Source organism: Oncorhynchus mykiss, chromosome 12, assembly GCF_057628025.1.
Source record: "Oncorhynchus mykiss isolate SJ-2025 chromosome 12, ASM5762802v1, whole genome shotgun sequence".
Taxonomy (NCBI): Eukaryota; Metazoa; Chordata; class Actinopteri; order Salmoniformes; family Salmonidae; genus Oncorhynchus; species Oncorhynchus mykiss.
In genome coordinates this window covers 70,424,857-70,436,810 of record NC_143033.1, presented here as the reverse complement: position 1 = coordinate 70,436,810, position 11,954 = coordinate 70,424,857, and the positions used below count along the sequence as shown (strand labels likewise).

At 46.5% G+C, this 11,954-nt stretch overlaps 1 protein-coding gene across 1 annotated transcript; it reads right to left on the bottom strand.

Annotated features, from left to right (window-relative positions):
* Nucleotides 1-235: 235 nt before the first annotated feature.
* Nucleotides 236-11,385, bottom strand: LOC110538082 (TANK-binding kinase 1-binding protein 1). Its single transcript, XM_021624658.3, has 10 exons — nt 11,130-11,385; nt 9,951-10,079; nt 4,532-4,636; nt 4,087-4,237; nt 3,797-3,999; nt 3,545-3,606; nt 3,248-3,357; nt 2,498-2,958; nt 2,094-2,354; nt 236-1,900 (listed from the first exon to the last, which is right to left on the bottom strand). Exons 1-10 carry the CDS (start codon nt 11,361-11,363, stop codon nt 1,772-1,774), a joined length of 1,845 nt encoding a protein of 614 aa, XP_021480333.1. The 5' UTR covers nt 11,364-11,385; the 3' UTR covers nt 236-1,771.
* Between the last annotated feature and the right edge of the window lie 569 nt (nt 11,386-11,954).

The following is an 11,954-nucleotide window of genomic DNA, read 5'->3' as shown; positions in this document are numbered from 1 at the left end:
TTTTCTTTGACACTGCAACGTCTTGTGGCTATTGTAAGCAGTTGTTTAACTGGAAGGATCTCTTTTAACTATTTCCCAATGCAGGGAATGTAAAATGCCTATGGGTGTACAACATGTTCCCTTATGAGTTGACGTCTAATGAATTGAATCGAAGCGTGGAACCCAGTCCAACCAGTTGCTGTTTAAGACTAGTCATTGAAGACTGGGATGAGCTGAAGTTCAACCAGTTATATCATTTTGATATTTAGGTTTTTATTATTTGCGTTACAGAAAACCGAAAGATGACTATAAAGGGTAAACTAAGCCTCGTGATTCTACTGAAGGAAGAAAAGATTCAGAAATGGAATACTGTAGTGTGTTGGAATGCAATGTGAGCACGTGGGTTCATGTCTATTTTCAAATGTAATTTCCTTTTGATCGCTGATTCCTGTAGCGCCGTACTGTTCTCTCATTGGCAGTGTCTTGGTTGTTCCTCCAGAAGCGATCCCGCATTTTTGTGGTTGATTGCAGTGTTACCTTCTATGGTATCTATACTAATGGCGTTTTGTCTTCCGACTGGTGGTGTAAACCCTGCGCGACGCTCGTCCCTCGATCGACTGATCAGTGCCGACTGATCTGACGTAAGACAACATACTGATGGTAGATCCCCATCCAGTGTATTCGGATCATATTGATTGCTGTGCAAATTTCACAATAGGCTGAGTTGAGAAATCAGCTGATGTTCTAGATCTGGAAAACTCCTCCCCCCGTTGGGTTTTAAATGGGTTGCTGTTAATTGTATTGACAACCTGTAGGCAAGTACTGGAGATGACTGCATATAAAGCTTCAGTATTCTGAGATTCACAAATCATCCATGGAGAACAACAGCCTGGATTCACTGTACAGCTCCTGCAAACCAGAACATCTTCGGCCTGTTATTTACCCTAGTTTTAATCACTGTTGTACAATGTCCTGAATCCCTGAATGTCAATATACAAAGGAATTTCTTATGAGTTACCTATAGTGGTCCATCCCTGTTTTCAGGGTCCTTGACATCCCGCCATAGCTCAACCATTTATAGCGATTATCGCCAACCCCTCAGTCATCCTTGACTTGTTTCATTGAATTATATGAAGACACGTGAGATACTGTTATTCATTCATTTAAAGATCGGTTTTCATCAAGATTCAAGAAAATTCTTCTTTCCATTTGAACTAAATTCCAAAAAAAGTGCTGTGTACCTCCAGCTATGAATGTGCCCTTAAAGTCTGGGCAAAGACTTCCTTCTGGTTTGACGGAGAGTCAACTTTATGATGAAGCATGTAGTTAGGGGTGTGACCCATTTTACTGATGGCGTTTAAAAACAGTGCGAGGTAACCATGTCAAAGACCATACCTGATAACATGGGCGAGAGAGGGAGCATTCAGAAACAGCACTGGCCCTTGTTATAGCCCTAAACTAACATGGTCAAAAACCAGAGGTAAGGAAACTTTCCAGTTTAGAAAACGACTAGAGGCTTGACAGTATCACCTCTCTACAGTTAGATGGAGTCTGTTCCTCTCGAGTGCCATATTGCCAAGGGGATCCGCAATTGTGGTGCTGTCACTTTTATTAAGGGTGAGCCCATCGTGAATCCTGTATTTTACAGCAGGTAGAGTCATGACGCGAAGCAGACTGGAGTAGGACGAATTCGCCTCTGGACACTAAGGTCAGTTTTGTGTTTTCCTGGTAATGGTTTAGGTTTGAATTTGGCAGGGTAAGTTGTTCCTAGATCTGTGTCTGGGGGCAACGGTTAGATCTTGCTGTTCTCCAGGTGTGTGTCGATGTGTTTGATGAGGGCGTCGTCAGGGTAACCGGTGGGGAAGGTCAGCTGACACAGCGGGCAGCTCCGGGTGTCGTTCTCCTCCGTCTCCATCCACAACTGCAGGCAGCCAATCACAAAACGGCACCCGTTAGGATGTGTAAACACTCAACTCAAAGGTAAACACTGTAAATGTACTCATTGTAATGACTGAATAACCGGTTTTCTATTTGCATGTCAGGTAAGGATGCTCTGATTATTACTGCTATTGAGATACACTACTGAGCTCTGAAGTCTAGCAGCAACAACTCACATTGATGGAGGGCCAGGACTGGGCGTGGTCTGCATCCACGTACCCTGGCAGGTGGCAGGTGAGAGTAGCTGGGCCATTTGGGGCCAAGAAGGAGGGGCAGGGAGGGGGTTCCCGTGAGCTTACCCCCATGACCCCCAGTGTCCTGGGAGGACTGGCCACCGGGGATGGGCATCTCCACTCTTCCTCATCATCAGACGACTGGGGTGGGGTGACCAGTGGAGTGGGGGCCGGGGAATCCTCCAGATGACAGAAGTGGCACCCCTTGGTGGATAAATGTTTATTTTAATGTTTTAAAATGTTACTCCCTAATAAAACTCATCCAAACGAGTGGTGAGTTTTTAAAAAATGACAAAATAAGGTTATATAAGTTATATTTAAACAAATATATACAATGTGGTGTGTACCTCTGCATCTAGAAGGAAGCCCTGCTCCAGGTCATGGTGATGGGGACTACTGCTCAGGCTGCTTCCCCCTCCACCACCACCTCCTACAGCGCCACGGGCCGAGGCCGGCCGACGGGAGTAGGCCCCAGACTCCCCCATGTTCCTGGGCTTGGGCAGGGTGGAGACTGGGTCACGGAGCAGCCTGGGTGGGGGCCTCTGGTGGGCAGACGAGTCGGCCACCTCCGAGTAGCTGCGGCGCCCCTGGAAGCGGGCACGCAACCGCTGGCTGGTTGGACGGCAGGAGTAGGAGGCTGGGCCGGTGGGGGAGTAAGAGAGGCCAGTGGGGGAGTAGGAAGCGGGGCAAGAAGGGGATGAGGAAGGTGAGAGGGGAGGAGAGGGAGAGGGGAGAGGGTGGAGGCGGTCTGGGGAGGGGCGTTGGGAGGCTGGGGAGCGACGCTGGGGGGCTGGGGAGTGTCTTAGGACTGGAGGAGAGAGAATGGGATGGTTATTATAGTCCACTGGTGCCTCTCTAGCCCAGCTGGTAGAGTATGGTGCTTGCAATGCCAGGATAGCGGGTTCAATTCCCGGGACCACCAGTACGTAAAATGTATGCACACGTGACTAAGTCGCTTTGGATGAAAGCATCTGCTAAATCGCATTTATTGTTACATTAGTGTCCCTATTGGCACCCTCATTGGGCATACTGCAATTCCACTCCATTCAACATCCATATGGAGCACAATCTTTAATATTCACATGTTTTCTACTGACCCATTTGCTCGTGGGATGCCTTCCTGAGGATCTCAGTCTGTTTGACAGCCAGACCTCTCACACGACCCAGCTCCTCGGTCAGCTCAGTGTAGGCCAACGCCAGGTTCACCCTGCACAGGAGGGACAATGTTAGGATTGCGTCCAAAATGGCACCCTATTCCATATATAGGGCACCACACCCTATGGGTCCTGGTCAAAAGTAGTGCACTAAATAGTGAATAGTTTTCCATTTGAGACTTGGTTATTCTACTGACATAGCTACATGCCAGGAGTATTAGATGGGCAGCTGTCACTCACTGTTCATCTCCTGCCTTCTTTATCCACTCCACGTCACAGTGCTCACAGAGTGTGGTCACCTCCTGCTGGACAGAGACAGATGTGTGTGTGTGTGTCAGTGGAGGCTGCTGAGGGGAGGACGACTCATAATAATGGCTGAAACGTAGCAAATGTAATGTTACCATTCCACTGATTCCTCTCCAGCCATTACCATGATCCAGTCCTCCCCAATTAAGGTCCCACCAACCTCCTGTGTGTGTGTCACTATCTGACCTGTGTCTGTACATCCTGCTGCAGCTGTCTGATCTCTGTCTGCAGCCTCTGTAGCTCCTCCTTCATTTCCGTCTCTCTCTGACACGCCCCCTGGGCCTGCTGCCGCGCCCCTTCTAGCTCCGCCTCCAACCGCTGCAGCTTCAGGTCGGACACGGCGTCCAGACTACGAGAGCTCTGCAGGGTGGGACCCCGCCCGTTCCGCTCTGTAGTACACATCCAGGTACAGTGAGAAACATACACAGAAACACACACACACATCCACACTCACTCAAACATACAAACACACTCACCACGAGGCACGTCCAGACTGGTGTGTAGCTGTAGGTAATGAATGTTCTTGCTGTGCAGCTGAGCACTGAGTTTCTGCAGGGACCCCTCCCTCTGCCTCAGAGCTGACTCCAGACCACAGATACGCTCCATGTGCTGCTCTGCTAGTGTTGTCTGATGGAGAGCACACACACACACACACACACACACATAGATGTAGGGTACACACACACACACAAATGTAGGGTACATGCACGTGTGCAGGTAGCGGTACAATCGGTCTCACACACGCTGATGTACATTGCTGATGGAAAACTGATGGTCAATATAGTGTTTGCTTAAATTAGTATGTAAAGGATTCTATTTCATTATAATGCTTTAGCCTATAATACTGTCCCCTCCCGCCATCGCTCTACCAGTACTACTCATGGTGTCCAGGAGGGGGCACTGTTTCCTACTGCGTCTCACCATCTTGTCCAGGTCTCTCTGAACATTACTCTTCTCCATGTGGATCTTCTCATAGGCCTGAATCACATCCTCGAGTCTCTCCTCTCGCTCTTTACTCTTCTGGAGCTGAGGGAAAGGTGGAGATATACAAAGGGAAATGTTAGCGATAAATAGCCTATTTGTATACAATAACCAGAGCATTATAAGTTGAATTATTAGTGTGACGCCATTATTGGAGATGACTATACCCCCCTTGCGGCCGGTGCAGTGGCTATGAGAGGAGGAAAGGTTATTGGAGGGAGGAAGTCGGGCCTACGAGGAGGAGTCTTGGTTAGACGGGGGAGCGGTATAGTTTTTTGACCGCACTTACAGTGGGGCAAAAAAGTATTTAGTCACCCACCAATTGTGCAAGTTCTCCCACTTAAAAAGATGAGAGGCCTGTAATATCCATCATAGGTACACTTCAACTATGACAGACAAAATGAGAAAAGAAAATCCAGAAAATCACATTGTAGGATTTTTAATGAATTTATTTGCAAATTATGGTGGAAAATAAGTATTTGGTCACCTACAAACAAGCAAGATTTCTGGCTCTCACAGACCTGTAACTTCTTCTTTAAGAGGCTCCTCTGTCCTCCACTCGTTACTTGTAATAATTGCACCTGTTTGAACTTGTTATCAGTATAAAAGACACCTGTCCACAACCTCAAACAGTCACACTCCAAACTCCACTATGGCCAAGACCAAAGAGCTGTCAAAGGACACCAGAAACAAAATTGTAGACCTGCACCAGGCTGGGAAGACTGAATCTGCAATAGGTAAGCAGCTTGATATGATATCTTGAATTTACTGCGCAAAATAGCCTTCATTTATAGCCACTTATAAGGTATTAGAATTAGAGGAATTACAAGGAACATTTTTGTTTTCCCATCTTTTCTATTAGAAAGTCTACGTTTTATACGCTTCAACGAAGAAGCAATCCTTTTGTTTGTAAACTTGCAATCCAAAGTGCCACACGGCCATCATCTCTACGGACCTGCAGTAAAGCCTGAGGCGAGTGTGTGTCTGAAACAGCCCCTCTCTCACCAGGGCAGTGGTCATATTTATGGGATGGAATAGAGAAAATGTGCCATTACATTAGACAAAAATCTCAGCCCGAAAGCTCTGCTACACGTGCTGGATTATTGTTCTTTAACTGAAGCGCACTTGGACCGGGAGGACCGTTCTCTGGAAGGATTTCAAGTCCTACAATTCTGCAGTCCTCAGTAACCACTGAGAATTTTTGAAGGAACTCATCGGTTCCATACAATTGTTTGGTCAAGCAAAGGATGGAAGTGCCGATGGGTGCTAATGTTTGACAAACAGAAACTAAAATACTAAACAAATAAATGAAAATGGAATTACTTTGCGTGTTGCAAATGAAAATATACCGACGGAGCTAAGGCGCAATCAAAGGAAGGAATGAACTGCGCGAATCAAAACGTGTGAACGTATTGAAACGACAAAGTGTCAAAGTGAATAAAAGGGGAAATAAATGTCTCACGGGCAAACCCAAATCACTGCTATGGCAGAAAATAAAGATGAATTAAAGTTGCTCAGCTCTATACGTAGAGGCAAACATGGACGGTGCACACGCAAAATGAACGAAATTTGAAGCTTTGCTTAAGGAAGGACGTTTTGAAATTGTAAATTGAAGCTGTTGAAATATTTGATTCGATCCTCACTGAATTTAAGGAGGCTCATGAAGCGGTGCAAATATTGTGACCTGATGAATTTAAAGGAATGAGACAATTGATCGGTTTGAGCCAAAGATGGAAACTTTTGCGGAGTTTCTGAATGAGGTGGAAACATGGAAAAAATACTCCACAGGACCCACAAACAATGGTTGCAGAAGATAACTGTCAGAAATATGATAAGGAGGTTACCGATACTGTTCTGTATATCTTCTATGTTGATGACTGTCTCAAGTCAGTGGGCACAGAAACAGCAAGCTATAGCTCTCACAAGAGATCTCAGGGATCTGTGCTCTCAAGGTGGATTTGAGTTGACCAAATGGGTCAGTAACAGCCGTGCTGTATTGGCCTCCCTCCCTGATGAACATAAAGCCAAGCAGATAAAGGAACTGGATCTCGACAGAGAAAAGCTACCTTTCGAACGAGCGCTTGGTATCCAAAGGAACATCGAGAATGACCTACTCACCTACCGGGTCATGATCAAGGGCCGAGCAGCTACCAGAAGAGGTATCCTATCAACCGTAAGCTCATTCTACGATCCACTAGGTGTCCTTGCTCCCTTTATTCTGAAGGCCAAGCAGATCCTCCAAGAGCTCTGCAAGATCAAGTGTGGCTGGGATGAGCCCATTCCAGATGAACTCTGTAAACCATGACAAAGATGGCTCTCAGAGTTAGACCAGCTTTCCAGATTCCAGGTGAATAGATGCATGAAGCCTGAAAACTTTGGTCCAGTTAAATCTGCTCCAGATGCATCACTTCTGTGACGCAAGTGAACAAGGCTGCGGAATTGCAAGCTACTTGAGGCTCACAGGCGAAGAAGAAAAGGTTCACATTGGATTTGTGCTAGGTAAGTCCAGAGTGACTCCCATTAAGCAGAAGACAATCCCCAGGCTGGAATTTAGCATCAACACAAGCTGTGCGAGTAGATCAGCTGCTCAGAACAGAGGTCCAGATTGAACTACAAGACTCGACTTTATACATCAACAACAAGACTACAAGATTCCATACTTGTGTAGCGAACCAAGACTCTGTGATTCGTGATCTGTCAAGAGGAGAGCAGTGGAGATACATCAATAGAAAACAGAACCCAGCTGACGACACCTCACGTGGCCTGGACATTGAGACCTTTCTGACTTCAAGATGGCTGGCAGGACCAGAGTTTTGGGAAACCAGAAACACAATGGCCAAAGAATCCACAGCTGGGCTCTATCCCTCAGGACAACCCCGAGGTAAGGAAGGATCTCACGATAAAGAGTGTGAGCGTGACAGAGGAGAGTCAACTAGCAAGCTGACCGAGCAATATTCACCTTGGAACAGCTTGGATGCTGAAGCTAAAAGGGCCGCTGCTCCAATCAAGCCAGAACATGAAGGTTTGAATTACCCGCTCGACCCAGCTCAAGCTGTCTGTCAAGACACAAAGCCTCACTGTGGAGGACATGGAGGAAGCTGAGCAAGCAATTATCTGCTACGAGCAGAAGCAGCACCTGAAGATAGAGAAAGGGAGTCAATCTGCTAAAGGAATCGGTAAGATGGACCCAATCCAATCATGGATAAAGGCCTACTGAGAGTAGGAGGGCGGATAAATAAAGGATCCATGCCTATGGAGCTGAAGAATGCCATGATACTGACAAAAGATTCCCGCACCTCCAAACTGATCCTAGGACAGATTCATGAGCAGGTTGGTCATTGTGGGAGGGGCCATATGCTGTCCAGACTTAGCCAATGCTTTTGGATGCCCTGTGCCAATGCATTGGCAAGAAAGATCATCAAGAGTTGTGTCTTCTGTAGGCGTATGCAGGCCAAAGCTGGAGAACAAAAGATGGCTGACCTTCCACAGGACCGTGTGACCTGCCACCCTTTACACATGTGGGTATGGACTACTTTGGGCCTATACAGGTCAAGCGAGGCTGCTCTCTTGTGAAGTGATGGGGTGTGATTTTTACCTGCCTTGTTTGTCGTGCCATCCATCTAGAGGTTGCTAGCTACTTAGACACAGCTTTTTGCATGAACGCTTTGCGTAGATTTACCTGCCGAAGAGGCCCAGCCTCTAGTATCAGAACTGATAATGGCACAGAGGTTGTGGGTGCACAAAGGGAGCTAGCAGAGGCTCTGAAGGAACTGGATCACAAGGAGATCCAGAACACATTACGGAACGTTGGAGTAAAATGGTCGTTCAACCCTCCCTCAGGAGCCCACCATGGAGGAGTATGGGAAAAGCTGATTCGGCTAGCGAAGAAGATTCTAGCATCAATCCTCAAAGAACAAGCACCGGATGACGAGGCATTGCAAACAACTCTGTGCGAGGTCGAGGCAATCATAAATTACAGGCCATTAACAACTGTGACCAACGACCCCAACGACCTTGAGCCTCTCACTCCTAACCACCTGCTTCTGCTGAGGGCAAAACCTGTCATGTCCCCTGGGCTATTCCAGAGAGGAGACCTGCACTCCAGGAGATGGTATAGGCAAGTGCAGTACATTGCCGACCTCTTCTGGAAGAGGTGGGTTAGGGAATATCTCCCATTGATGCAGGAAAATGAACAAGTGGAATAACACTAGGAGAAATTTCACTCCTGGAGACCTGGTTGTCATCATGGATGAGATAGCTCCAAGAAACTCATGGTTAATGGGATGCCTGGTGAAGGCCCTGCCAGGGGCTAAAGGCCTAGTCCGGAGCATCTTAGTTTAGACAAAGACTAGCATTTTAGACAGGCCCATCACCAAGCTCTCTCTGCTCATTGAGGCAGACTAAACCTATGAAAAAAGCCTGATGTTGGGCCCCAACCTCCATTTTTAAGTGACATGCATCCCAAGATGTCGAGCTCAGGAACTATGGATTTTTCACTGACACACAGCCATACATCTAGGTCTATGTAGGACCTTAGACAATTATGAACTACGATTACGCTCTGATGCAGTATAGTTTTTGTTGTTATGGGCTCTACTTGAAATATTTTAGGTAACTGATGCATTTTGTGCATTTTACAATTAGGGGCCGGAATGTTAAAGCCAAATAGCCTATTTGTATACAATAACCAGAGCATTATAAGTTGAATTATTAGTGTGAAGCCATTATTGGAGATGACTATACCCCCCTTGCGGCCGGTGCAGTGGCTATGAGAGAAGGAAAGGTTATTGGAGGGAGGAAGTCAGGCCTACGAGGAGGAGTCTTGGTTAGAGTTGGTAGAGTTTTTTGACCGCACTTACTCATATGATATCTTGAATTTACTGCACAAAACAGTCTTCATTTATTGCCACTTATAAGGTATTAGAATTAGAGGAATTATAAGGAATATTTTTGTTTCCCATCTTTTATATTAGAAAGTCTAAGTTTTATATTTTTGAACGAAGAAGCATCCTTTTGTTTGTAAACTTGCAATCCGAAGTGCCACACAACCATCATCTCTACGGACGTGCAGTAAAGCCTGCGGCGGGTGAGTGTCTAAGACAGCCCCTCTCTCACCAGGGCAGTGGTCATATTTATGGGATGGAATAGAGAAAATATGCCATTACAGGAAAAGTGTAGGAGAAAGAAAAGTGTTCGATGTGCAGTTCCTACCACCCCTCTCCCTCTTTTCTCCTCTCCTACCTCTCTCTCCCCTCACAACCCTCCCTCCCTCCGTCTCGCGTCCCTCACCCCATCTCTTCTTCTCTCCTCACTCTCCCCTCTCTTCCTCTACCCTCTCCTCTCTTCCTCCATCTCTTACCTCCTGTGTGAGTGAGTTGACTCTCTGTTGCAGGTTGGTGGTCTCTGACTGCAGTAGGCAGGTCTCCTTGGGTTCACAGGAGCAGCACTGTAGGGTCCTCTCCTCCTCAAACTCACTGATCATAGGGAACTGGGAGAGAGGAGGAGGGGAGAGGTACAAGAGAAGGACAGAGGAGGAAAATTAGATGAGTAGGTGAGAAAGTAGATCAAAGGACGACGGTGAGAATAGGACACGGAGTGTCACAGCACAAAAGATAGGAGATGGAAAAAGCAAAAGGAGAGAAAAAAAAAAGAGTACACGAGTGCAAGTCGAGGTCAGATTATTATTAGAGGTTAGGAAATAACCTTCCTCTACCACAAGCTTTTCCACTGTGAGTTTCAACGGAATAATGGCCTCATTCGGGTATGCCTGAATGTTTCAATACTTTCAAAATCAATCCTCCCTTCCTCCTCTCCTGGGAGTAATCACTGATCGAACTCAATTACATAGGTGAAAGCACAGGTTCCATAGAATAGCTTTTACCAATTCAGTCATGTAAAATCAGTGATGGCTTTAAAGGGATAGTTTGGGATTTTGGCAATGAAGCTGTATCTACTTCCCCACAGTCAGATGAACTTGTGGATACCATTTTTATGTATCTGCATGCAGTTTTGAGAAAGTTGCTATCTAGCATTTGCACAATTGCTAACTATCATTTGCACAATTGCTAACTAGCATTTGCACGTTTGCTAACTAGCATTAGCAAAATGACTGGAAGTATATGGGAATAACTAGCACTTCCAGTCTTTGTGCTAGGCTAGTTAGCATTTTCTTGCGAAACTACCTCCAACTTCTTTCATACTGGACTCAGATACATAAAAATAGTATCCAGAGTTAATCTAACTCTGGGGAAGAAGATAAAGGGTTAAAATCCCTAACTATCCCTTTAAGGGGGATGCCTTTTAAAAATATTCAAAAAGGGACATTGGATGGCTGATGTAGACCTACAACATCAGTGTTGCATACTATCTGACCAATCAATACCTGTGTAACCAAATGACACACTATTCCCTATATAGTGCACTACTTTTGACCAGGCCCCATAAGGCCATAGGACTTCCCTTTAAAGTAGTGCAGTATAAAGGGAATAGGGTGCCATTTGGGACGTAGCCTCTGTCATGAATAGATCAGTCAACCTACCTTGACCTCATAGTTCTTCAGCTTCCTCTTGATGCTGCTGTTCTCTCGCTCCAGGCTGGCCAATCGCGTCTTGATGTCATGGTAGGCGGCGGCCAGGGCGAAGTGGGAGGGGTACATATCATCTTGGATGGGTGAGGACGACCAGTTGACCCCCGACCCCAAGCCGCAGCCGTCATCCCTCAGCCCCTCGCCCCCGCCCAGGAGGCCCAGCTCGCCCCCAAAGAGGGACTCCATCCCTCAGTCAGGTCAATGGCTAACTGAGGGGACACACAGGAAGGAGGGTAAGTCATTAGAGTCAGTCATTCTGTAATACTAATGTTATGAACTGCAATACCCAATCTTTGTCTGTGTCCCAAACGGGTGTCACTTGGAAACTATTTTTGATTTTTATTCAGAAAATGCTCTCTTCTTTCCCATTCATGTGGGATTGAGACATATAGCTGGATCTACACAAACACAACAGATTGCGTTGACACAATTCAAAGAATCTTAGAAAACTGGTATTTTGGAGTGAAGAACAATCACTTCAACAACAACACCAAACAACACTAACTCATGTTGGTTGACTTGTAAACAGACCACAGCGCCCTCTAGCATAGAAGGCTAGGATAACAGGAAGGATATCACCTCATCGCAGCATAGAGGCAACAGGGCAGCTGCCCATAGGCCTCTTCCAGTTCAGTGAACACACACTACTGAGGGAACAGAAGGCTGTGGTCGTTCCCGCGCTACCCTCTCTCCGCCAGCACTCTCCTCGCAGAAGGGGGAGCTAACGAGGCTCAAATGGCAGAGCAATGGGCCCTGGCACAGCTCTGGTGTGAGTGA

Coding starts and splice junctions, on each gene's coding strand:
- LOC110538082 (XM_021624658.3), bottom strand. CDS start 11,363: ATGGAGTCCCTCTTTGGGGGCGAGCTGGGCCTCCTGGGCGGGGGCGAG. Junction 4,238..4,531: donor AGAGAGACCTGGACAAGATG/GTGAGACGCAGT, acceptor GCTCTCCATCAG/ACAACACTAGCAGAGCAGCA. Junction 2,355..2,497: donor GCTTCCTTCTAGATGCAGAG/GTACACACCACA, acceptor TTATCCACCAAG/GGGTGCCACTTCTGTCATCT.